The sequence below is a fragment of the Callithrix jacchus genome, chromosome 22, assembly GCF_049354715.1.
Source record: "Callithrix jacchus isolate 240 chromosome 22, calJac240_pri, whole genome shotgun sequence".
Lineage (NCBI taxonomy): Eukaryota > Metazoa > Chordata > Mammalia > Primates > Cebidae > Callithrix > Callithrix jacchus.
The window spans coordinates 4,460,396-4,485,465 of NC_133523.1; the positions used below are offsets into that span (position 1 = coordinate 4,460,396).

The 25,070-nt window shown below is 54.5% G+C and overlaps 1 protein-coding gene and 2 non-coding genes across 9 annotated transcripts in view; 1 reads left to right on the top strand and 2 right to left on the bottom strand.

The window, feature by feature from the left end:
• DPP9 (dipeptidyl peptidase 9) overlaps nucleotides 1-11,388 on the bottom strand; it is a 51,982-nt gene extending 40,594 nt beyond the window's left edge. For 4 of the 7 annotated variants that reach the window (XR_013531258.1, XR_013531256.1, XM_054250222.2 and 1 more), the window contains exons 1-4: nucleotides 11,268-11,388; nucleotides 10,110-10,162; nucleotides 7,653-7,743; nucleotides 2,297-2,553 (exon numbers count right to left, since the gene is read on the bottom strand). Coding sequence is in view for 4 of the 7 variants with exons in the window: in XM_054250222.2 (XP_054106197.1) it covers nucleotides 2,297-2,553; nucleotides 7,653-7,708 (313 nt within the window). In the remaining 3 variants the exon portion in view is untranslated. Of the gene's footprint in view, nucleotides 1-2,296; nucleotides 2,554-7,652; nucleotides 7,744-9,474; nucleotides 9,628-10,109; nucleotides 10,163-11,267 lie in introns of all 7 variants that reach the window. The other 3 variants (XR_013531257.1, XM_078361600.1, XM_078361599.1) reach the window with 1 other exon arrangement.
• Nucleotides 11,389-11,667: 279 nt separating this feature from the next.
• Nucleotides 11,668-11,739, top strand: TRNAG-UCC (transfer RNA glycine (anticodon UCC)). The gene has a single exon. It is a non-coding gene; the product is annotated as a tRNA-Gly (tRNA).
• Nucleotides 11,740-12,458: 719 nt separating this feature from the next.
• TRNAV-CAC (transfer RNA valine (anticodon CAC)) lies at nucleotides 12,459-12,531 on the bottom strand. Its single transcript has one exon. It is a non-coding gene; the product is annotated as a tRNA-Val (tRNA).
• Nucleotides 12,532-25,070: the final 12,539 nt, after the last annotated feature.

A 25,070-nucleotide genomic window follows, 5' to 3' on the forward strand; every position in this document is an offset into this window, starting at 1 on the left:
AGAGGAAAATTTCAGACAGAAGAGGAGGAGGAGAAAGGGGCTATGTGACCATCAAGGCAGAGGTTCCAATGTTGTGGCCGCAAGCCAAGGGATGCCGGCTGCCACCGGAAGCTAAAAGACGCCAGGGCTGGTTCTCCTCCGGAGGCTCTGGAGGGAGTGTGGCCCTGATGATACCTTGATCTTGGACTTCTGCCCTCCAGAACCAGAAGAGAATCACTTTCTGTTGCTGTACGGCACTAACCCAGAGACCGTTCATCACAGTGGCAGCCACAGAAAACTCCTCCAAGCACCCTGACCAGGACAGCAACCCCAGTGGGAGCAAGTGGCCTGAGACCGTGGACATGCATGAGGGGCCCATGAGGCCACGGAACTGCAGGATGAAAAAGAGAGGCAGTGGCCCACGGCAGCCTTGGTCCAGGCACTTGTGGTCGTAGCAGCCAAGCTCTCTTGGGTAACTGGAACTCAAGGCATTCCAGTCATTTCTCCTAGAGTCGGCCAGCGTTCTTAAAGGGCCAAGCCGGGTGCAGTGGCTCATACCTGAAACCCTAGCATTTTGGGAGGCTGAGGCAGGAGGATCACTTGAGCCTAGGGGTTCAAGAGCAGCCTGGGCAACACAGCAGAACCTCATCTCTACAAAAAAAATACAAAAAATGGTCTGGGCATGGTGGCACATGCCTACAGTCCCAGCTGCGTGGGAGGCTGAATTCAGCAGGATCACCCGAGCCAGGCAGCTCCAGGCTGCAGCGAGCTGTGATGGCACCACCGCACTCCCAGCCTGGGCAATGGAGTGAGATCCCATCTCTAAAAAAATTAGAAATAAAAGAAAGACAGTAAATATTTTCGGGCACACGGGCCGTATGATCTCTGTCACGGTGACTCTCCTGCCGTAGCTTAGGAACAGCCAAAAACATCAGGAAACTAAAGGGGACCACGAAAACTTGATTTCTGAAGATGGCTGTCACCTGCCGATCCCAGTTTCGGATGATTATTCCTTTTAAATTCTTTGTCCGCCAAACCAGCATGTGATTTCCACACAAGCCAGTCTGTGGAGAGAGCCTGCGCTGACGGCGGGAAGAGGGTGACCGCCTGGTGTCCACCTCGGTCACTGCTGCGAGCACGTGGTCAGCCTCCGGCAGAGGACGATGCCCATTTACCAGTTCCAGCTCTGGCAGGGGCCACAGCACACACGGGTCTGGGCTCAGGGGCTGAGGGCTCTCCTGTGAGTCCCAGGGATGAGTGTGCCGGCCTGGACAAGCATCCCGGGGCCGCCCCATCCCTATGTCTGGGGGACATCTGCAGTTGTCACCACTGGGATGTGGCTGCTCCTGGGATGAAGTGGGTGGAGGTGGGGGACACTGCTCAGGACCCTGCGGTGCCCAAGACGACCCCACCTCAGAGAACGATCCGGGTCCAATGCCCATGGTGCCAAGTGGGAGAGGCCCTGCCTTTGGTCCCCAGTTGTGTGTCACGCTGCTTTCAAAGACACGGGCCTGCCTGATCTCTCCAAGGTGTCCTTCCTCCCAGTTCTTAAGGCCTCTGCTAGCAGTGGGCAGCGTTGATATCCGCGGCCCACCTCATGGGAGCTAGGCCCGTAGTGGCCACAGAGGCTACTGGAGGACGTGCAGTCTAACCCAGGCTCCAACAGTGCTCGTGGTGCAGGGGAGCCCAATCCCCTGAGGCACTGCGGACGATGCAGAAGGAGCCACATGCAGGCACACGCCCAGGGGAGGAAGTGACGACCCCGGGCCTGCAGCAGGGGCTGCAAGCACGTGGCAGGCTCCCCTGTGCTGTCACCCATGGCAGACCCGGTTCCGCATCTGGGCGGCTTTCCCGGAGCCTCAGGATCCTGTGTGACGCACCTCTGCGTGGAGCTCATCCTGGAATTACTCCCTACTCCCTCCGGGAATGGTTCAGCCCAGTCCTGTTTGTCACGAGCCCCACCCAGCCCGGACCAGGTGGCTGGGAAGTGACTCAGGGGGTGGACTCGGCTGACTAGCACTGGAAACAATCTCCGGGCTCAGAGCCACAGGGCCAGCTCGAGCCACGGTATCCCGGCCACACGGAGCAGCGGGGCTGCCTGCACATCTGACGCTCCGGACATGTCCCCTCACAGCCCGTGGCGGCCCTTCTCTGTGGTCACAGCCATCTGTGGCTGAGCCTTCAAGGACGGCACACCGAAGGCCTGGCCACCTGAGCAGATCTTCCGACTCCTGCGGACCTCTAGGAACAGAAAGGACCAGGGAACCGCGGCCCCAGACGCTGCCCCCGCCTAGGCGGCCTGCAGGGCCCAGCTTACCCAGGTAGTAGAGGCGGTGGGAGTGAGGCCCGGACTCGTCCGTCTTCTGCACGAACTGGAAGTCATGGGGCGCCTTGTTGACGATGAGGCCTGAGTACTTGCGGCTGCCGTGGATGATGCTCCGCAGCCCGTCCCACGAGTGCTTCTGCACGTGGAAGCGGGCGGCCGGGTCATCCGTGGCGGCTGTGTCGCCCCGGTCGGCCGCTGGGGTCCCGGTGGTGGCCATCCTCTCAGCACCCTCAGAATTCAGCGAGAAGCTGCAGGGATGGAGCAAAGACCATGAGAAGAGAGAACGGTGCTGCCCCCACGCTGCCCCTTGTGAGACACTCAGGTTCTTCCAGGCGAGCAGCACCCGTGCCACCCTCCCCATCCCCTAAACTCTTCTTGGGGTGGTCCCCTTCTCTTCATGTCACTAATGCTGCTAAGACCCAAGCCACCATCGCCTCTCCAATGAATGATTTTTTTTTTTTTTTTGAGGAGTCTCTCTCTGTCGCCCAGGCTGGAACACAGTGGTGAGATCTTGGCTCACTGCAACCTCCGCCTCCTGGGTTCAAGCGATTCTCCTGCCTCAGTCTCCTGAGTGGCTGGGACTACAGGCGCGCACCACCACACCCGGCTAGCTTTTTGTATTTTTAGTAGAGATTGGGTTTCACTGTGTTAGGATGGTCTCCATCTCCTGACCTCATGATCCACCCACCTCGGCCTCCCAAAGTGCTGGGATTACAGGCGTGAGCAACAGTACCTGGCTGAATGAATGATTTTTAAAAACTTTCTGCCAGGCGTGGTAGCTCACACCTGTAATCCCAGCACTTTGGGAGGCCGAGGTGGGTGGATCACTTCAGGTCAAGAGTTCGAGACCAGCCTGGCCAACATGGTGAAATCCCACCTTTAAAAAAAAAAAAAAAAAAAGTTATAAAAACTTTCTTTTTTTTGGAGATGAGGGTCTCAACTATGTTGCCCAGGCTGGTCTCGAACTCCTGGCCTCAAGCAATCCTCCTGCCTCAGCCTCCCAAGTTGCTGGGATTACAGGTGTGAACCACCATGCTGGGCTTTGGCTGAATGACTGAAACCGCCTCCCACCAGGACGTTCCACATCTACTGCTGAAACCCCATCATTTAAATCCCTTCCTGGTTTCCCACAGCCCCTGTGACAAAACCAGTCCTCACCACCACCTCAAGGCTGCTGTCGACCCCTGCCAAGCCCCTGAATCTCATCCTCCTTGTCCCCGTGCCCCAGCCAAACCAACCTTCACCCAGCTCCTCAAACAGGCCAAGATCCTTTGCAGTGCAGGGCCTCCGCACATGCTTTGAGCACATTTTCTCTCACTTCGCTTAACTTCTTTACCATATATGTACTTTCTTGTTACTTTATTTATTTGTTTTGGAGACGGAGTTTCGCTCGTTACCCAGGCTAGGGTGCAATGGCGCGATCTCGGCTCACCGCAACCTCCGCCTCCTGGGTTCAGGCAATTCTCCCGCCTCAGCCTCCCGAGTAGCTGGGATTATAGGCACGTGCCACCATGCCCAGCTAATTTTTTGTATTTTTAGTAGAGACGGGGTTTCACCATGTTGACCAGGATGGTCTCGATCTCTTGACCTTGTGATCTACCCGCCTCGGCCTCCCAAAGTGCTGGGATTACAGGCATGAGCCACTGTTATTGTTTTTGAGACAGAGTCTTACTCTGTCACCCAGGCTGGAGTGCAGTGGTGTGATCATGGACCACTGCAGCCTCTGCCTCTCAGGTTCGAGAGATTCTCCCGCCCCAGCCTCCCAAGTAGCTGGGATTACAGGCATCCAACACCACGCCCAGCTAATTTTTTTGTATTTTTAGTAGAGACAGGGTTTCACTATGTTGGCCAGGCTGCTCTCGAACTCCTGACCTCAAGTAATCCACGTGCCTCAGCCTCCGGAAATGCTGGGATTACAGCTGTGAGCCACCATACCCGGCCTTCCTGATCAACTTCTGATCAGATCTCAGCTTAATTATTTGGCAGGCCCTCAGAAAGCTTTCACAACCATCCACACTGAAGCCGGTCTCTAGTCATCTTCCACACGCCACCTGGCTGTCCCCCTCCCCCACCTTCCTCACAGCGGTTATTCGTGGGACCCCTGCCTCCCCGTCTGTCCCATTCATAGCTGTGCTCCCAGAACCTCAGGCAGTGGAGCACTGTGGAATGACTCGCTTTCACTGAGCCCGCTGGGAGACACGCTGGGTCTCAAGAGAGGCCAGGGCGTTAAGGAATGAAAAGCCATCCCAGTCACCTGTGCCGTTGGCTCAATATCCAGCTGGGGAGACACTTGTCTGTCACTGGAAGCGCCAGAGCCTCGCGGATGTGGGAGACGCAGGTGAGAGGGCGAGTGTGCACACCCTTCCCCAAACGGCATCCCACCTTCTCCTCCCACTCGGGACATGCCGGGTGCGCAGAGGAGCCACCGAGAGCAGGCGCTGCTGGGTCACGGTGCCCACCACCCCAACTTCCACTCCTGCCACTTAGCACACTCTTCGACCTGCCTGGACCGGCCAGGCAAATATTTGTTTTAGAGAAATCTAAACATGGCTGTGATGACCCAGTTCTGTGAGAGCCAGTGGTTTAGAAAGGGTGGCAGTGGGGCTGGTCTCACTTCCCTCTGCAGGCTCCAGGTGACTGACGACCTTAACGGAAGGCCTGTCCTCCAGGACCAACAGCTTGGCTTGGGGAAGTCTCTGCTCACTTGGAGGAAGTGGGAAGACCCGCGGGAGTGGACAGCAGGGACCAGAGACGAGCGGGCCGCCTTGAATCTGCGGCGTGCCAGTTCCCGGAAGGCTCTGCCTCTTGCCAAGGGGGAGACCCCACAGGGTGACCACTGCCAGAGAAAGGACCCCAGCCCGCTCTGAGAGGGAAGGGGAGAAAGAGCCACAAGGATGTCACTAAGCGCCTTCAAAAGATCAGGCCCTGCAATCATCACCTCAGCTGGGCTGTGACAGCCCATTCTACAGGTGGGGAAACTGAGGCTGGGAGGGTACTGGAACTCGCTCCCAATCAGAGCCGAGTGGATGAGCAAAAGGGGTTTGGTGGAGGCCGCCTGGACCCTGGCCTCCCTCTGAGCTGCTGTGTGACAAGCTCAGCAACTGCTGCAGGAAAGGCCACAGTATAGCCCAGAGAGCTTCCTGTGCCATGCTCTGAGACAGCCATGTCCTGTGGGAGGGTCCCAGAAGCCAAGGAGAGCAGAGGCCGCCTCAGCATTGGACATACAGAAGGCCCCTGGGGCAGGGCCGTGGGAAGGCAGCTTCTGAGTACCACGGCTGTGGGCTGATTTCCAGAGGCACTCCTCCAACGTGGGCCCCAAGAAAGGACCGCGGAAAATGCTTCCCGTTTCATCTGCTCCATCCAGGCAGGGCCAGCGTGTCCTGCCCTCCAGCCAGAAGGAGCACGGTTCGTTGGTTCACCTCCTCCTGAGACCGAAATGAAGACACGAACCAAAGGACATGAGCACTTACAGGGCTCTCAGGCCACACACCGGACGTCCCTGCCCACTGCAGAGCTGCGGTCCCTCTCCAAGGCAGCAGGGAGCCACCAGCAGTGTTAGGCAGGGGCTGGGAGCAGGACCACCTGAACGCTCAGGAACCCACACATCTCAGCAAAGTTGTGTGTTAAAAAAAAAAAGGAACCCACACAGCCACAACCACTGCCGGCAACTGGTCCAGAAAACCGAGCCCGGGGGCTCCTCTCAGTGGCCTAGGCACCCCTCTATGCTGTGCTGCCCCAGTTCAAGCCTGGCTCATGGCAGCAAAGGAAAAAACATGTGACCTTTAGAGGCACCCATAAGCTGAGAGCCTGGCCGGAAGCGCTTACAGACCCACGTGGCTTATTTCCATAGCAAAGAGCAGTAATAAAAACCATCTTGCCTCTGATCACCACAGATAGCCCAAGAAGCAAAAACTCGATCCCGGAGATGAGAAACGAAATGAAACATTGGGAGGAGCTTCCAGGAATGTTCCGGCGGTGGCTAGACACTTTAGCTTGAGGTTCCGGACAGGCCGAAGCTTGGTGCCAGAGCCCGGCCCTCTGCGTTCCCCTCTCTTCTTCCTGGAGGCAAAGCCCGGAGTGCGGAGGGGCTGGCGAAAGCGAGGGAGGGAGGCGAGCCTGCGCAGAGCCTTCTCCACCTAGCGCCACTCTGTGCTGCGGCTCAGGGGAGTCAAGAGTTTACACAGCTGCAGAGATGAAAGCGGATTCCAGGCCACTCACTCAAGCCTACCTACGCCTTCCTTCAGCCAATCAGCTAGGTGCCTGTGCGGCCTGTGAGGCCACCAGCAAACAGCTCCAGACCTCCTGGCATGGTCTCTGTCACGGCCGGGTGGCAGATCTGTGATCGCCTTTTATAATTTTTCTTTTTTAAGAGATGGGGTCTTGTTGGGTGCAGTGGCTCACGCCTATAATCCCAGCCCTTCGGGAGGCCAAGGCAGGAGGATTACTGGAGGTTGGGAGTTTGAGACCCGCCTGACCAACATGGAGCAGCCCCATCTCTACTAAAAATACAAAAATTAGCCAAGTGTGGTGGCGCATGCCTGTAAGCCAAGCTACTCAGGAGGCTGAGGCGCAAGAATCACTTGAACCCGGGAGGCAGAGGTTGCAGTGAGCCAAGATCGAAGTCACGGCACTTGAGCCTGGCGACAGAGCGAGACTCCATCTCAAAAAACAAACAAACAAACAGAAACCCTCTACTGAGGCAGGTCCGCAGGGCTGAGGGCTTCCTGCCGCCTGTGCATCTCCTGCTGGGGCCTGAGACGTGGAGTTCGCTGACTGCCCCGGGGCCCGTGTCTAACTGCACTCGATCCAAAGCCGACTCCAGGAGAGCTCTTCCGTTCCGAGGTCTTCCTCACTTTCAGGACCAAATAACGGGCGCAGTGAGGCTGAACGTCCTGCCCGATGTCACCCCATGAAGAAGGGGAGTGGAGCCCCAATCCCTTGGACCCCGAAACCCACAAGCTTCCAGTGAGGTCAGTGGTTCTCACCCAGGAGTGATTCTGCCCCCAGCGAACACTTGGTGGTATCTGGAGACACTGGTGGTTGTCCCAGTTGAGGGAGCTTCTGGCATGGAGCGGGCGGGGGCCAGGGACGCTGCTCAGCACCCTTCAGTGCCCAGGACAGCCCCGCCCCAGAGAACACTACAGCCCCAACGTCCACAGTGCTGAGGGGAGACCCTGCACAAGACGCCTCCTCGCTTGAAATAACCAGAACAGCGTTGGGGACATGGGGATGTGCGGGGGAAGCCAGGGGAGAGGGAGAGAAGGGGCCTTCCAGATCTCAGTTCATTGGGGAATTCCGGAAGCTGGGCCACGTCCCCACTCATCAGGGCCTCCAAGGCCAGCCTCACCTTCTCCAACTTCCAGTGTTCTCCGTGTCCAGGCGCAGCTTCTTAACCTTCCGCATTAACCGCTCAGCTGACCTCAGGAGGGCAGGGGTGCCTGCGGGCGAGCGGAAAGAGAGACCACAGGGCTGCCACCTGCGCAGGTGGGGAGTGGGTTCTCCTGCCCCTGTTCCCCCCTCCCCATGTCTCCAGGCCGCTCTAAGCCTCCGAGGAGCATCCTGAGGCCAAGCACATTGTGAAGGGATGATGGATGCTTCAGGCTCTAGGGCATTTGCCAGAGACTCGAATCTTTCTCAACAGGAGGTTTCTGTGAAATTCCCTGGGAATTTCAAGTGAGTCCCGGGAAACCACCCCAGGGCACCTGCCGGAAACAGAAGAATCCAAAATTCCTCACTGTGGATGCTTCCTGATGGCCCTGGTGACCTTGGCTTCTCGCTTTGCCCTTGACTGCGACCTCTGGCTACACTGGCCTCCTTCTTGTCCCTCAACACACCCACTCCTTCCCAGCACATGGCGGTCTAGACGGCACGCCCCTCAGCCTGAAATGCCAGCTCCTTGATCCTTCTTACCCTGCAGGTCCTGATATCACCTCTTCAGAGGTTTTCCTGAGTGCCCCATCTGACGATGCTACCTGACTGCCCCATCACTACACCCAGACGCGAAGACGGCCTGGACCATCGTTGCTGTGCTCCCCTTCCCCTGGGAGAGTGGTTCTCAGCTGGGGGTGATTCGCCCCCTCCCCCATATGGGACACTGGGTGGTGTCTGGGGATGTTTATGCCTGTCACAACTTGGGGTGCCCCTGGCATGGAGTGGGTGGAGCCCAGGATGACCCACCCCAGAGAGAGTTCTTCAGAGAAAGAACTAAAGAAAGATCCACCCCAAATTTCAGCAATGCCAAGCCGGAGACCCCTGCATCCATTACTCGGGGAGAAACCTGAGTTCAACTTCTATGCTCATATTAATACTGGGATAAACTTCCCATGGGATCAGCATTCTAAACCAGGGGGACACCCAGCTCCTGGGATTCACCTCCTTTCTCCCTACTCAGGGTGAGGATTTCAATGTGTGCAGCCTCCTGGGACCTGAGCAGATCAGGGAACATGGAGTCTCTTGGGGTCCACGGTATCCCCTAAGCCAGGGGGCCTCGCCTGGGGATAACTGGACCCCCTAGGGGACGGTTTTGGTTACCACGACAGGGACGGTACGGGGAGGCACGTGGCTGGTGGAGACCAAGGATGCTATTCAACCCCCTACCGTGCCAACCCTAAATGTCACAGTGCCAAGGCTGAGAAACCCCACTGTGGGTGAGGGGGCACTAAGCACCAGAAGGTCAGTTCCACAGGACAGGCCACATCTATCCTGGTCCCAGCACACTACCTGAGCCCATACAGTGCCTGGCCCTCGAAAAGCATTTCAGGTTGAAGCCGCTGTCCTTTCCTGGATGCTGTCTAAAGTCGAAGGGACCCCTTGTGTGGTTGATGCCCAACTACCTTCTCAGGTAAATCAGGTCCCACGACAGGCAGTTCCTCAAAAGCTTAAAGAAGAAGGGCCAGCCGGGCGCCGTGGCTCACACCTGTCATCCCAGCACTGTGGGAGGCGGGGGGGGGGGGGTCACCTGAGGTCAGGAGTTCAAGACCAGCCTGGCCAACATGGTAAAACCCTGTCTCTACTGAAAATGCAAAAATTAGCCGGGCGTGGTGGTGCCTGCCTGTAGTCCCAGCTGCTCAGGAGGCTGAGGCGGGAGAATCACTTGAACCAAGAAGGTAGAGGTTGTGACAGACTGAGACTGTCTCACATCTAATGGAAGAGGTCAAGTGTAGAATTACCATGAAGCAGCACTGGCTGCACTCTCAGTCCAGCGGTGAAAAGCGTGGGCTCTGGTGTCAGAGAGAGGGTTCAAATCCTAACTCTGCCACTTCTGGGGCAGTCACCGAACCTCTGCCAGCTTCCACTTGAACACGGGATGACAGTATCTACCCCTGGGGCCACCGACAGGATTAAATGAGACCACACACATACGGCTTTTAACACACAGCGCCGACTCAACAAGCTCCTCAAAACCACACAAAGGGGGAGAATCCAGCTAAGGGGGACTCTCTAAGAATTCTCTAAGAATCTAAGGGGGAGAATCCAGAGCCAGAATCCTCACCATCTACCGATCAGCTCAGGCAGCGAAGGGGATAAAGCCACCCCTCCACCAAATCCTGCTGAAATCAGCACTCTCCCCTTTCTCTCCCAGAACCCTTCAGAAAGTTCCTCCCGGGGCAGCTAGAGGGGTACAGGGGTAAAAATAAAAGCCTTCAGTGGCGCACAGAAAGTTGCAGCCACTGCCCTGGGGAAGACAACGACCCAGAGCCACAAAAAACCATTTCCTGCCAATCTCTATATTCTACAGCAGGCAAAGGAATCCCACCGGCCCCCACCCCAGCCTTCCTGGCTGCCAAACCCCAGCACAACTGACCTTTTAAAGGGTCCAGGGAGCCTCCATTCCAGCTGCAGGCGTGGGACACAGACCTTGATAGGATAAACGTGTCATGAAGGTGACAGGTTAATGGAAGCACTAGCCAGCCATTCAGTCCCCCCTCCACTCAGAAGCTGCAGACTGCCAGGCCTGATTCTACCTGGCTACATTCTAGCTCTGCCTCGAATCCCTGCAGCACTGCCTCCATGCCCTGGACAGAATCTGGGAGAGAAGCCATCCCACGGGTCCTGATTCCCCCGGGACCCAGCCGAGGAATGCAGGGATTGGTGCCTACAGTCCACACCTCCTGGGCTTTAGTCCCAGCTACTCGAAAGCAGGTTGGTTCTTGCCGCGGAGACAAGTGACTTCCTCAGGGAGCCCCAGGGAAAGACCAGGGGGTGGGGGAGAAGGGCATAGCCCACTTTCAATGGCTCAGAGGCAGCCTGGAGAGGGAAGTGTCAGGGCTGGCCTAAGGCTGCGTGGGAAGAAGGTGGGCGGCTGGACAGGCCAGAGAAGGGAGGCTGAGAGAAGGGGCTGGACCCTGTGGGCCGGCCCTTTGGAAGGCAGCTATGCTAACCACACCACCAATGCCGCGGCAGGAAAACCGGTCTCTGGATGCCCTTAATAGAGGGATCAAGTGGGACTGGGTCGGGAGAGACCAAGCCTTGGGGCGAAGGTGGGAGGAAGGGGTAAAGGGGTGATGACAGGATGCAGGTCCAGGGCAGTGGCCTCTGTGCACACATAGCGTTGGGATGGGGAGAGGGAGATCGGGAGCTCCAGAGCCCGCACGGAAGGGGAGAGGGTGTCAAGATCTGCAGCAGCGAGGGCGTTCTTGGGTGCGGTCACTCCCGGATGGGGTCAGGGCCGGGTAGCCTGGGGAGCAACGGGATGGGTGGGGAGGCCGGGCCGGGAAAGGGAGAAACTGGGAGGTGGCCTGGCCAGCGCAGGAATCCGGGAGGGAAAGAAAGTGGAGGGGCTCCCAGGGCGGAGGGTAAACGAGGCAGGGGGCCGGAGGGACCCAGGGACGGGTGCGTGACGGCGCCAGGGTGCGAGGAGGCCGGGCAATGGCGAGTGCAGGCTCAGAGCCGAGGCGAGGCCGGTCAATGGCGGGTTCAGGGTCGCGGCCGGGGCGGGACGAGGCGCGCGGGCGATGCTCACCGGGGCGCGGGGCGGCGGCCGGGCTGGGCAGGGCGTCCCGGGGCCAGCGGCGCCTCACGCTCGCGGCTCCATGCCCGGGACTGCGGCCCCGGAAGTGGCGGGCGCGGGGGACGACAGCGGCGGCGGACACGGGGGACCCGCCGGCTAAGACCCCTTTGACCCGGAAGTTGAGCGGCCCAGGCGGCGGCCTGGGATTGGACACCTCTAGGCACGTACCAAGACGTCCGCGGCGCTGGGGGTGACCCCGCAGAGCGGCGCCGGGGTGCCTAAGGCGCAGAACGCCCAAGAGCGACATCTTCTGGTGCGGTAGGGAGAAACACCCCCGCGTGACTTGGTATCGCTCAGCCAAGCCCATGACTCCCCCTATTAAGGATATACGGAAACAACGCTTTCCGTCCTGGCGTTGGTGGTATAGTGGTTAGCATAGCTGCCTTCCAAGCAGTTGACCCGGGTTCGATTCCCGGCCAACGCATGTTTTCTTCTCAGTTTGCAAGTCTCACTTTCTTTTCTTTCATCAGTTTGCAAGTCTTATTTTCTTTTCTTTTGTCAGTTTGCAAGTCTCATTTTCTTTTATTTTGTCAGTTCGCAATTCCCATTTTCTTTTAGCGGTTTGCAATTCTCATTTTCTTTTCTTTTCTTTTTTTGTTTTTAAAGATGGAGTTTCTCCATGATGGCCCGGCTGGTCTTGAACTCCTGACCTCAGGTGACCCACCCTCCTCAGCCTCCCAAAGTGCTGGGATTACAGGCGTGAGCTACTGCGCCCAGCCTAAATTTTTTATTTTGAAATCACTTTTTTTTTTTTTTTTTTGAGACGGAGTTTTGCTCTTGTTACCCAGGCTGGAGTGCAATGGCGTGATCTCGGCTCACTGCAACCTCCGCCTCCCGGGTTCAAGCAATTCTCCTGCCTCAGCCTCCTGAGTAGCTGGGATTACAGGCGGGCACCACCATGCCCAATTAATTTTTATATTTTTAGTAGAGACAGGGTTTCACCCTGTTGACCAGGATGGTCTCGATCTCTTGACCTCGTGATCCACCCGCCTCGGCCTCCCAAAGTGCTGGGATTACAGGCGTGAGCCACCGCACCCGGCCTGAAATCACTTTTTAAATATCATAAAAATCTCTAAAAGGCGGGAGAGAAAGAAGGGAACCAGAATTGCTGGTTCGGCGAAACCTGAAAATAACAGGCACAAGTGTTTCCGCCCGGGATCGAACCGGGGACCTTTCGCGTGTGAGGCGAACGTGATAACCGCTACACTATGGAAACCAGCAAAAGCCACACTTCTTTGAACTTTCACACAGGGATAATGTAGGAAAGGTTGTTACAGTCCAGCGCTGCAAAAAAATAGTTCTGCTGCTGTCAGCCAAATAATATCCGCTCTTCCTGAATAGCTGTTATTCTACTTGATACAGTAGAGATCGAAAGAAGGAAAGTACGGAAGACAAAAAGAAATCCAATACACACACACACAGACACACACACACACGTTTATTACTTTACCATCAGTCCACCCTCCACTTAAAGCAATGCACGTCGGCCGGGCCGGGCGTGGTGGCTCACACCTGTAAACCCAGCACTTTGGGAGGCCGAGGCGGGTGGATCACGAGGTCAAGAGATCGAGACCATCCTGGTCAACAAGGTAAAATCCCGTCTCTACTAAAAATACAAAAATTAGCTGGGCACGGTGGTGTGTGCCTGTAGTCCCAGCTACTCGGGAGGCTGAGGCAGGAGAATTGCTTTGAACCCAGGAGGTGGAGGTTACAGTGAGCCGAGATCGTGCCATTGCACTCCAGTCTGGGTAACAAGAGCGAAACTCCCCGTCTCAAAATAAATAAATAAATAAAACAATGCAAGGCAAATGGCCCACAAACCCATCCTGGGGTCAAATGAACTCTTCTGAGTTCATCTCATAAAATCTGTACTCGATATTTGATATTCGCCATTTTGCCTTAGATCATCAAACTACTATTTTTTTTTTTTTTTTTTGAGAGTCTCATTCTGGGGCCCAGGCTGGAGTGCAGTGGTACGATCATCCCTCACTCCAGCCTCCAACTCCTTGGGTTCAAGCAATCCTCCCGCCTCAGCCCCTGGAATACCTTGACCGCAGGCATGGACCACCTCGCCTGGCTAAATTTTTTAAAATGTGCCTGGTAGAGAAAGTGACTTATAGGAGGGCCTACACTATGTTGCTTAGGCTGGTCTCGAACTTGTGACCGAACATGATCTGGGCACCTCAGCCTCCCAAAGTGCTGGGATTACAGTCATGAGCCAGCGTACCCAATCCCAACTACTCTGTAAAGAGCTTTCTGAGGCCAGACCTCCACCTGCCAGGTTCAAGTGATCCTCCTGCCTCAGCCTCCCGAGTAGCTGTGATTACAGACATGTGCCGTCACAATTGGCTAATTTTGTATTTTTAGTAGACACGGGATTTCTCCACGTTGATCAGGCTGGTCTTGAACTCCTGACCTCAAGAGATCCGCCTGCCTCAGCCTCCCAGAGTGCTGGGATTATAGGAGTTTGCCACCATGACCAGCCTCTTTCTTAAAGAGACAGTAGAAGGGGTGGGAGTATGATGGCAAGAAATTAGGATCAGACCACTGTGAAATTCCACACACCCTCGCTCCTGCAGGGCTGGGATTAGGGTAAGGAGACTGAGGCATTTTAAGTCACTGGTACCACGTGCAAAAATTAAAGAGGTGCCAAAAAACTCTCAATAATCATGATAAATAACATTTCAATACTTTTTTCTCTCTCTCTCTGTTGTCCAGGCTGGAGTGCAGAGGCACGATCTTGACTCATTGCAACCTCCACCTCCCGCGTTCAAGCTATTCTCATGCCTCAGCCTCCCTGGTAGCTGGGATTACAGGCATAAGCTACTACGCCCGGCTAATTTTTGCATTTTTTATAGAGATGGGATTTCACCATGTTGGCCAGGCTGGTCTTGAACTCTGAAGTCAAGTGATCATCTCCGCCTCCAAGTGCTGGGCTTACAGGCCTGCACACTACACCCTGCCATATTATTTTTAAAAATGATTACTGGCAAATAACTCCATCATGAACAAAGTGTCAAAAGTTTCCATCGAGACAGGTTTTGGTAGTGATTTGCCAAACCCTTGAAGTTTTGCAAGGCCTCTTTATGCCTGTTGTTATGTGTTTTGAGGGGTTTGGTTTTGGGTGTTTTTGAGACAGCGTCTCACTCTGTCACTCAGGCTGGAGTGCAGTGGTGCAATCACAGCTCACTGCAGCCTCGACCCCCTGGGATCACAGAATCCTTCCACCGCAGCCTCCCGCATAGCTGGGACCACAGGTGCGTGCCACCAAGCCTAGCTAATTTTTTTAAAGTTTTAGTAGAGATGGGGTCTCGCTATCTTTCCCAAGCTGATTTCAAACTCCTGCGCTCAAGAGATCCTCCCAACTTGGCTTCCCAAAGTGCTAGGATTACAAGGCTGAGCCACCATGCCTGGCCTGTTTTTATGTATTTTAATGGTTATTTCCCTCAGAACGCTGTTGAAAACATATTGAAACATTAAAAGTAGACATATTAAAACTCAAAATACTAAGAATGTATTCTAGGCCAGGCACAGTGACTCGCACCTATAATCCTAGCACTTTGGGATGCTGAGGTGGGCAGATCACTTGAGGTCAGGAGTTTGAAACCAGCCTGGCCAACATGGTGAAAATGCATCTCTACCAAAACTACAAAAAAAAATTAGGCAGGCTTGGTGGCGGACGCCTGTAATCCCAGCTACCTGGGAGGCTGAGACAGAAGAATTGCTTAAACCTGGGAGGCAGAGATTGTGGTGAGCCAAGATCATACCATGGCACTCCAGCCTGGGCGACAGAGCAAGACTGCATCTTAGAAAACGACAACCAGCCAGGTGTAGTGGTTCACACCTGTAATCCAAGCACTTTGGAGGCCAAGGTGGACGGATCACCTGAGGTCAGGAGTTCAAGACCAGCCTGACCAACATGGTGAAACCCCATCTTAAAAAAAAAAGACAACCAAAAACCCTCACTATCATAATGGTACTCTTCTGGCTTTTTTGTTTTTGTTTTTATTTTTGATTTTTTGAGATGGAGTCTCTCTCTCGTCGCTCAGGCTGGAGTGCAATGGCGTAATCTCAGCTCACCACAACTTCCACCTCCTGGATTCAAGCAATTCTCCTGCCTCAGCCTCCCGAGTATCTGGGATTACAGGCTCCCGCCACCACGCCCAGCTAATGTTTTGTAGGGACAGAGTTTCACCATGTTGGCCAGGTTGGCCTCGAACTCCTAACCCCAGGTGATCCAGCTGCCTTGGCCCCCCAAAGTGCTGGGATTACAGACGTGAGCCGCTGCTCGGAGCCCATGTTCCCTTTTTATGGGATATCCATGCTACTGGCTGACAGTCCACCCCAATGACGTCATTGTAACTTCCCTGCCTTTGTGAAGACCCTATCTCCAACGGGTCATGTTCTCTAGATACCAGGGGGTTAGGATTCTAACTTACCTTTTGGAGGGGGGCAGCTATGACACAAGAGAGGGATTAGCCATTGTTTGATGAATTCCAACTAACCAACCAATCCCCTATTGCTGGATTTCCAATGCCAGGAAATCCCTGTTGCTACAATGTGATCATAATGTTACCCACTTCCATGTCTGTTTCTCCTTAGAGCAAAACCATTGAATATAATGAGATGTCCTCATTCTCCAGCCCCACTTTTTCTCCAATTATCTTTTGTTTTGTTTTGAGATAGTCTTGCGCTGTTCCCCAGGCTGGGGTGCAATGGCGCAATCTCAGCTCACTCCAACGTGCACCTCCCATGTTCAATAGGTTTTGGTGCCTCAACCTCCCGAGCAGCTGGGATTACAGGTGCGCCACGCTGCCTGGCTAAATTTTGTATTTTTAGTAGAGACGGGTTTCACCATGTTGGCCAGGCTGGTCTCAAACTCATGACCTCAAGTGATCCTCCGGCCCTGGCCTCCCAAAGTGCTGGGATTACAGGCAGGAGCCACCACACCCAGCCTCCAGTTCTCTTTTGAGCTAAGGGGACCATATACCTGGCTTTGGCTAGGACATCCCCAGTTTATGCCCCTGCCCCCTTGGCGCCCCCTTTCTTGCTCAGAAAGTCCTAGTTGGCCGGGTGTGGTGGCTCACACCTGTAATCCCAGCACTTTGGCAGGCAGAGGTGGGCGATCATCTGAGGTCAGGAGTTCAAGACCATCCTGGCCAACATGGAGAAACTCTGTCTCTACAAAAATTAGTCCAGCATGGTGGTGTGTGTGTATAATCCCAGCTACTCAGGTGGCTGATGCAGAAGAATTGCTTGAACCTGGGAAGCACTCCAGCCTGGGTGATAGAGCGAGACCCCTTCTCAAAAAAAAAAAAAAAAATGCACCTAGTATGTGATCACAGCATTCCCACTCAGTGGTTCCTTGGTCCAGCCTCGAGCATCACTCACCTGAGCCAACACAGTCACCCCCACCTGGACCCCAGCACCTGCCCTCAATCCCCACAGTATGTCCACCCAGCAGCAGCCACCAGAGGGTGCTTCTGAGCGCCTGAGTCACATCCCATCCCTTCCCTTCTCTGCCCACAACCCTCCGTGGCTCCCACCTCTCTTGAGGGTCGAAGCCAAGTCCTTCCCATGTCTTACCAGACCTGGTGCAACCTGCCCCATCCCCTCCCTGCCCTCCCTTCTTCCCGTTCTTTCCCTTGCTCACTCTGCTCCTCCTCGATGTTCCTCCAACCTACCAGTTGCTGTCCTGCCCCTGGGCCTTTACACGGGCTGTGCCTTCTGGCAGACCCAGGTATTTCCAAGGCTCACTTCCTCTCTTCCTTCAAGTCTTGGTTCCAAGGTTACCTCTTCGGAGGGTCCCTCCTGCCTGAGCCTGGCTAAGTGGTAGCCTGTCCTACCTGACCTTGGAACCCACAAACTTGGTACCTGTCATTTAAACATGTCCCTCCAGGTGGTGCAGTGGCTCATGCCCGCAGTCTCAGTACTTTAGGAGGCTGACAGCTTGAGGACAGGAGTTCGAGACCAGCCTAGCCAACACAGTGAAACCCTGTCTCTACAAAAAATACAAAATTAGCTACACAGGGTAGTGGGTGCCTGTAATCCCAGTTACTTGGGAGGCTGAGGCAGGGGAATTGCTTGAACCTTGGAGGGGGAGGTTGTAGTGAGCCGAGATCACGCCACTGCACTCCAGCCTGGGTAACAGAACAATACTCCATCTTAAAAACATAAAAATAAACATATCCTACCAATGGCTTTTTGGTCTCTGAAATCATCACGTTTTGTAGATCTGTTTGCCAATTTCTCCACCATTTCACTAGCCGGGCTCTCAGCTGCACTAGCAGCAGTGTTTGTTACTTGTTTTAGTCTATTTTGTCTCCTACGGTGTCACTAAGTCTCAGGAAACTTTTTGTGTGTGTTTGTTTGAGACGGAGTTTTGCTCTTGTCGCCCAGGCTGGAGTGCAATGGCGCAATCTGGGCTCACCGCAACCTCTGCCTCCTGGGTTCAAGTGATTCTCCTGCCTCAGCCTCCCGAGTAGCTGGGATTACAGGCGTGAGGCACCACGCCCGGCTAATTTTTGTATTTTTAGTAGAGACGGGGTTTCACCATGTTGGCCAGGCTGGTCTCGAACTCCTGACCTCAAGTGATTCACCCATCTCAGCCTCCCAAAGTGCTGGGATAACAGACGTGAGCCACCGCACCTGGCTTACATTTGTTGAAACTGTGAACACGCTGCACGCGGTGGCTCATGCCTATAATCCCAGCACTTTGGGAGGCCCAAGAAGGCGGATCACCTGAGGTCTACTAAAAATACAAAATTTGCTGGGTATGGCGGCTCATGCCTGTAATCCCAGCTACTCAGGAGGCTGAGGCTGGACAATCGCTTGAACCCAGGAGGCGGAGGTTGCTGTGAGCTGAGAACAAGCCATTGCACTCCAGCCTGGGCAAGAAGAATGAAACTCTGTCTCAAAAAAAAAAAAAAAATATTATGAACAAATGCACAGCCAGCCAGAGGAGAGAAAAGGCCTGGGGGTTGGTGATGGAAGTGAAGTGATACAGGTGGACTTCCTAGTGGAGGGAGCAAACCTGGGAGAACATAGCACCTCCTCAAGAAACCCCATCAAGGCCTGAGAACTCACCTGCCAAAAACCAGCCAACCAAACCAAACACTCTTTAAAGTGGTTTCTTGGGGTCGGGCGCAGTGGCTAATGCTTGTAATCCCAGCACTTTGGGAGGCCTGGGTGGGCGGATCACTTGAAGTGAGGAATTCAAAACCCGCCTGGCCAACGTGGTGAAACCTCTCCTCTACCAAAAATACACATAATAGCCAAGCGTAGTGGCCGTTGCCTGTAGTTCCAACTACTTGGGAGGCTGAGGCAGGAGAATTGCTAGAACCTGGGAGGCGGAGGTTGCGGTGAGCTGAAATTTTGCCACTGCACTCCAGCCTGGGCCACTGTGTGAGACTCTGTCTCAAAATAAAATAAATAGGCCAGGTGCGGTGGCTCATGCCTGTAATCCCAGCACTTTGGGAGGCCAAGGCGGGCAGATCACAAGGTCAGGAGTTCCAGATCAGCCTGGCCAACATGGTGAAACCCCATCTCTAGTAAAAATACAAAAATTAGCCGGGCATGGTGGCGCACACCTGTAATCCCAACTATGGGAGGCTGGGGCAGGAACCCAGTTAGAGACAAGCTGCCTCAGAACCCCGTGTCCCCCGCTTTGAGGGACCCCTTCCCCCACTCTGACTGCTCCGCAGCTGCATTCCTGAACCCTCCCTAGGTGCCACAGCAAGCCTGCCAGACAAGGAAGCAAAGCCTGATTACAGCCATCCGGGCAGCCTGGGGGAGGACAGGGAAAACCAGTGTTTGTTATCCACATTTGTAAACTCCCGTTTGACACATTCCTGTGGAAATCCTGGGTTTTCTCTTTTTAAAACTGCCACCACAAAAGTCACGGAGTCCTGTATTGTGAGTCTGTCACAAGGTAACACACTAGCTCCGTGCCTCTTACCAACTGCTAAATGATTTCAATCCTGAAACTCTCCCCCCATATAAGCCCCTCGTTTTGTAAGCTCAGAGCTGCCTCCTGGGACTGTTCTGGGGCCGCCCAGCGGGTTAATAAAGGATGCTTGCCTAACTTTGGGTCTGTTGTTTCTCACGGCTAACCTTACACCCGGGAGGCAGAGGTCGTGCCACTGTACTGCAGCCTGGGCAGCAGAGATTCCATCTCAAAGATTAAAAAAAAAGAACAATAGATTGGCCGGGCGCGGTGGCTCACGCCTGTAATCCCAGCACTTTGGGAGGCCGAGGCGTGTGGATCACGAGGTCAAGAGATCGAGACCGTCCTGGTCAACATGGTGAAACCCCGTCTCTACCAAAAATACAAAAATTAGCTGGGCATGGTGGTGCGTGCCTGTAATCCCAGCTACTCAGGAGGCTGAGGCAGGAGAATTGCCTGAACCCAGGAGGCGGAGGTTGCGGTGAGCCGAGATCGCGCCATTGCACTCCAGCCTGGGTAACAAGAGCGAAACTCCGTTTCAAAAAAGCAAAAAACAAAAAAGAACAATAGTTTCATCTTTCCACTAGGTGGCAGCAGAAGCACAGCTGGCCTCACTCGGTGTCTCTCCACCCCCACCCCTGTAGCCACCCCCTCCCCTGTAGCCACCCCCACCCCTGTAGCCACCCCCTCCCCTGTACCTCCTATGGTCTCTTCCCCACTCCAGCCGCAGACCTCAGCCTCTCAAAGTCAGACACTTCTCCCCTCCAGTCCACAGCCTTGCATTTGCAGACAAATTCCGGTCCCCAGGCCGGCCTTCGCAGCAGGTGTGGTTGGGGGCCTGTCCCACCTGGTGCTGAACCCACCAGGAAACTTCAGCAAGGGCTGCAGAGAAGAGAAAAAAAGATTAAAAGAAGGAAAGGACCCAGGGCCCAGGCACGGTGGCTCACGCGTGTAATCCCAGCACTTTGGGAGGCCGACGCGGGTGGATCATTTGAAGTCAGGAGATCAAGACCAGCCTGGCCAACATGTTGAAACCTCATCCCTTATAAATATACAAAGATTAGCTCAGCATGGTGGCAGATACCTGTAGTCCCAGCTACTCGGGAGGCTGAGGCAGGAATTGCTCGAACCCGGGAGGCAGAGGTTGCAGTGAACCGAGATTGAGATCGCGCCACTATACTCCAGCCTGGCAATGGAGTAAGACTGTCTCAAAAAAAAAAAGAAAAAAAATTTAATGTTTCCAGTTAGGAAACATTTCATACAAATGTTTAGGTTCAAGAGTAACTTTGCTTGGAAGAGTGGAAATGTGTGTTGAAGATTGTTCTTAGAAAGCCTCACTTTTTAGGCCGGGCGCGGTGGCTCACGCCTGTAATCCCAGCACTTTGGGAGGCCGAGGTGGGTGGATCACCTGAGGTCAGGAGTTCAAGACCAGCCTGGCCATCGTGGTGAAACCCCATCTTTTTTTTTGAAACGGAGTTTTGCTCTTGTTACCCAGGCTGGAGTGCAATGGCGCGATCTCAGCTCACCGCAACCTCCGCCTCCTGGGTTCAGGCAATTCTCCTGCCTCAGCCTCCTGAGTAGCTGGGACTATGGGACTACAGGTGCGTGCCACCATGTCCAGCTAAGTTTTTGTATTTTTAGTAGAGACGGGGTTTCACCTTGTTGACCAGGATGGTCTCGATCTCTTGACCTCATGATCCACCCGCCTCGGCCTCCCAAAGTCCTGGGATTACAGGCGTGAGCCACCGCGCCCGGCCGAATGGTCATATTTTAAACTCACTTAGTTCCCCAACAGCCCCATGATAACAGGTGCTACCCAGAATCACCACTGCCCTTTAAATGGGTGAGAAGACCGAGAGGGACAGGGAGGCTAAGTAACTCACCCAAGGTCACCCAGACCATGAGTAGCAGAATTGGGATTCAAAGCCAGGTGGTCCGGCTCCAAAGTCGATGGCACAAGACAAGACTGCATTCTACACAGATGAAGCTCGATGTAGCAAAATAATGTTTTGTTTTGTGTTTGTTTTTGTTTGAGACTGAGTCTAGCTCTGTCACCCAGGCTGGAGTGCAGTGGCGCGATCTCGGCTCACTGCAACATCTGCCTCCCGGGTTCAAGTGATTCTTCCACCTCACCCTACCGAGTAGCTGGGACCACAGGCGTACGATACCACGCCTGGCTAGTTTTTGTATTTTTAGTAGGGACGGGGTTTCACCATGGCCAGGATGGTCTTGATCTCTTGACCTCATGATCCGCCTGCCTCAGCCTCCCAAAGTGCTGGGATTACAGGCGTGAGCCACTGCTCCTGGCCAGCAAAATAACTAAAAATAAAATAAGATATAATAAAAGACCACTGAACTGAACCAGCCAGTAGAAGAACCAGCGTGGACTTTAAAAGGGTCATAGGGCTGGGCACAGTGGCTCACACTGTACTCCCAGCACTCGGGGAGGCTGAGGAGGGAGGATGGCTTGAGGCCAGGAGCTTAAGACCAGCCTGGGCAACAGGGTAAGACCCTGTTGCTACCAAAAATACAAAAATTAGCCGGGCATTGTGGCGTGTACCTGTAGTCCCAGCTACTCGGAGGCTGAGGAGGGAGGATGGCTTGAGGCCAGGAGCTTAAGACCAGCCTGGGCAACAGGGTAAGACCCTGTTGCTACCAAAAATACAAAAATTAGCCGGGCATTGTGGCGTGTACCTGTAGTCCCAGCTACTCGGAGGCTGAGGTGGGAGGACGGCTGAAGTCCAGGAGGCTGAGTCTGCAGCGAGCTATGACTGCACCACTACTGCACTCCAGCCTGGGTGGCAGAGCAAGACCCTGTCTCAAAAAAAGGGGGGGGGGCTGGGGGCTGGGCACAGTGGCTCACACCTGTAGTCCCAGCACTTTGGGAGGCCAAGGCGGGCAGATCACCTGAGGACAGAAGTTCGAGACCAGCCTGGCAAACGTGGTGAAACCCTGTCTCCACTAAAAGTACAAAAATTAGCCAGACTTGGTGGTGGGCACCTGTAATCTCAGCTACTCGGGAGGCTGAGGCAGGAGAATCGCTTGAACCCAGGAGGTGGAGGATGCAGTGAGCTGAGATTGCGCCATTGCACTCCAGCCTGGGCAACAGAGTGAGACCCTGTCTGGAAGGAAGGAAGGAAAGAAAGAAGGAAGGGAGGGAGGGAGGGAGGGAGGGAGGGAAGGGGTAAGAAGGAGGGAGGGAGGGAAGAAGGGAAGGAGGAGGGAGGGAGGGAAGGGGGAAGAAGGAGGGAGGGAGGGAAGGGGGAGGGAGGGAAGGAGGAAGAGGGAGGGAGGGAAGGAGGAAGAGGGAGGGAGGAAGAGGGAGGGAGAAAGAGGGAGGGAAGGGGAGGAGGGAGGGAAGGGGGAAGAGGGAGGGAAGGGGGAAGAGGGAGGGAGAAAGAGGGAGGGAAGGGGAGGAGGGAGGGAAGGGGGAAGAGGGAGGGAAGGGGGAAGAGGGAGGGAGAAAGAGGGAGGGAAGGGGAGGAGGGAGGGAAGGGGAGGAGGGAGGGAAGGGGGAAGGAGGGAGGGAGGGAAGGAAGGAGAGAAAGAGGGATAGAGAAAGAAAGATAATGAGAGGGAGGGGGGCGGGAGAGAGAGTAGAGAGAAAGAGAACCATCTCACTCACTTCTCCCCAACCCTGGCCCCTTCCACAGTAGAATTTCAACTGAGACGGATTTTTGCCTTTGGAAAAAACATGGTGAAACCCCGTCTCTACTAAAAATATAAAAATTACCTGGCTCAGCAGTGGGCGCCTGTAATCCCAGCTATTTGGGAAGCCGAGGCAGGAGAATCGCTTAAACCCAGAAGGCAGAGGTTGCAGTGAGCTGAAATCATGCCACTGCACTCCGGCCTGGGCGACAGAGCTAGACTTGACTGTGGTGAAGCGGGCTGGTTATTTTTGTCATGGGGATGAAAGCAGCAGAGACTTTAGAAGCTGCGGTACATGAAAGGAGGCTGAGATTTTCCTCCGTCCCTCCCGTCTTGTCTCCTTGCTTCTCTCTGTACCTCTCAATACCTGCAGCTCAAGGCCACTTCACGTTGCTCAGGGATGGTCGTAGCTCTGCAAAATCAAACAGCCACCCCTCTGAAGGCTACATGGAGGGAGAGATGGGACATGGGGGAGCGGAGGCGCGTCAAGACGCTCTTCTTATCCCCCTGCGAAAATAAAAAGATGGCCAGGTGCGGTGATTTGCACCTGTAATCCCAGCACTTTGGGAGGCCGAGGCGGGAGAATAACAAGGTCAAGAGATCGAGACCAGCCTGGCCAACATGGTGAAACCCAGTCTCTACTAAAAATACAACAGTTAGCTGGGTGTGGTGGCGCGTGCCTGTAGTCCCAGCTTCTCGGGAGGCCGAGGCAGGAGAATCGCTTGAACCCAGGAGTCGGAGGGTGCGGTGAACGGAGATGGCGCCACTGCACTCCAGCCTGGGTGACAGAGTGAGACTCCATCTAAAATAAACAAACAAATAAATAAAATAAAAAGATTAGCTGGGTGTGGTGACCTGTGCCTGTAGTCCCAGCTGCTGGAGAGGCTGAAGTGGGAGGATGGCTTGAGCCTGGGAGGTTGCGGCTGCAGTGAGCCAAGATTGCACGGCTGCATGCGCTCCATGGGCGGAGGTTGGTGCTACACAATTTATATGCATTAATTCCTCCAATGCTCGCAGCAATAATAAAGTGGGTGTGGTTATCATTCTTCTTCTTATTCTATTTATTTATTTATTTATTTATTTATTTGAAGACAGGATCTTGCTCTGTTGCCCTGGCTGGAGTGCAGTGGTGTGATCATAGCTCACTGTAGTCTTCCAACTCCTGGGCTCAAATGATCCTCCCGCCTCAGCCTCCCAACGTGCTGGGATTACAGGTGTGCACGACCACGTCCGGCTAATCTTTGTATTTTCAGTAGAGACAGGGTTTCCCCATGTTGGCCAGGCTAGTGGATCGTGATCTCAAGTGATCCACCCGCCTTGACCTCCCAAAGTGCTGAAATTACAGGTGTGAGCCATCACATTCGGCCCTTTATTCCCATTTTATTGGTGCAGAAACTGAGGCTCACACAGGTTAAGAAATGTGCCCCAAATCACTCATATAGTGGCTGGCAGTGTCAAAACACAAACCCGTCATCACTTAATTCCAGAGTCTCACCTGGGGGCAATTCTGTCCCCTGGCAGGGGACTCTCGGCCATGTCTGGGGACATTTGTGTTTGTCATGATTTGGGTGGGGGTGCCCCTGGCACGGAGCTACTTGGGAGACTGAGGCAAGAGAATGGCTTAGAACCTGGAGGGCAGAGGTTGCAGTGAGCCAAAATTGCTCCATTGCCTGGGCTACAGAGCAAGACTCCATCTCAAAAAAAATATATATAATACATATATAAATAACTGTGTGCAGATATATAGTTTTATGTGTGTGTGTATGTATGTAGATATAGATATAGATAGATATAGATATAGATATGTATTTGGGAGACCAAGGCAGGAGGATGACTTCAGCCCAGGAGTTCAAGATCAGCCTGAGCATGACAGTGAGACCCCATCTCTACAAAAAATTCACTAGCTTGGTAGTGTCTGCCTGTGGTTCCAGCTACTCGGAAGGCTGAAGAGGGAGGACCGCTTGAGCCCAGGAATATGAGACCAGCCTGGGCAACAGAGCAAGACCCCTGGGCAGCATCCTGTAGTGCCCAGGGCAGCCCCCACTCCAGAGAATGGTCCAAGCCTAAATGTCCACACTGCGGGAGGGGAGAGAGCCCGGCCTGGCCCTCAGCTCCCCTCCAGCAGGCCCTAGCCCCTGTGACTGCTGTGGGTGGTGAGGCAC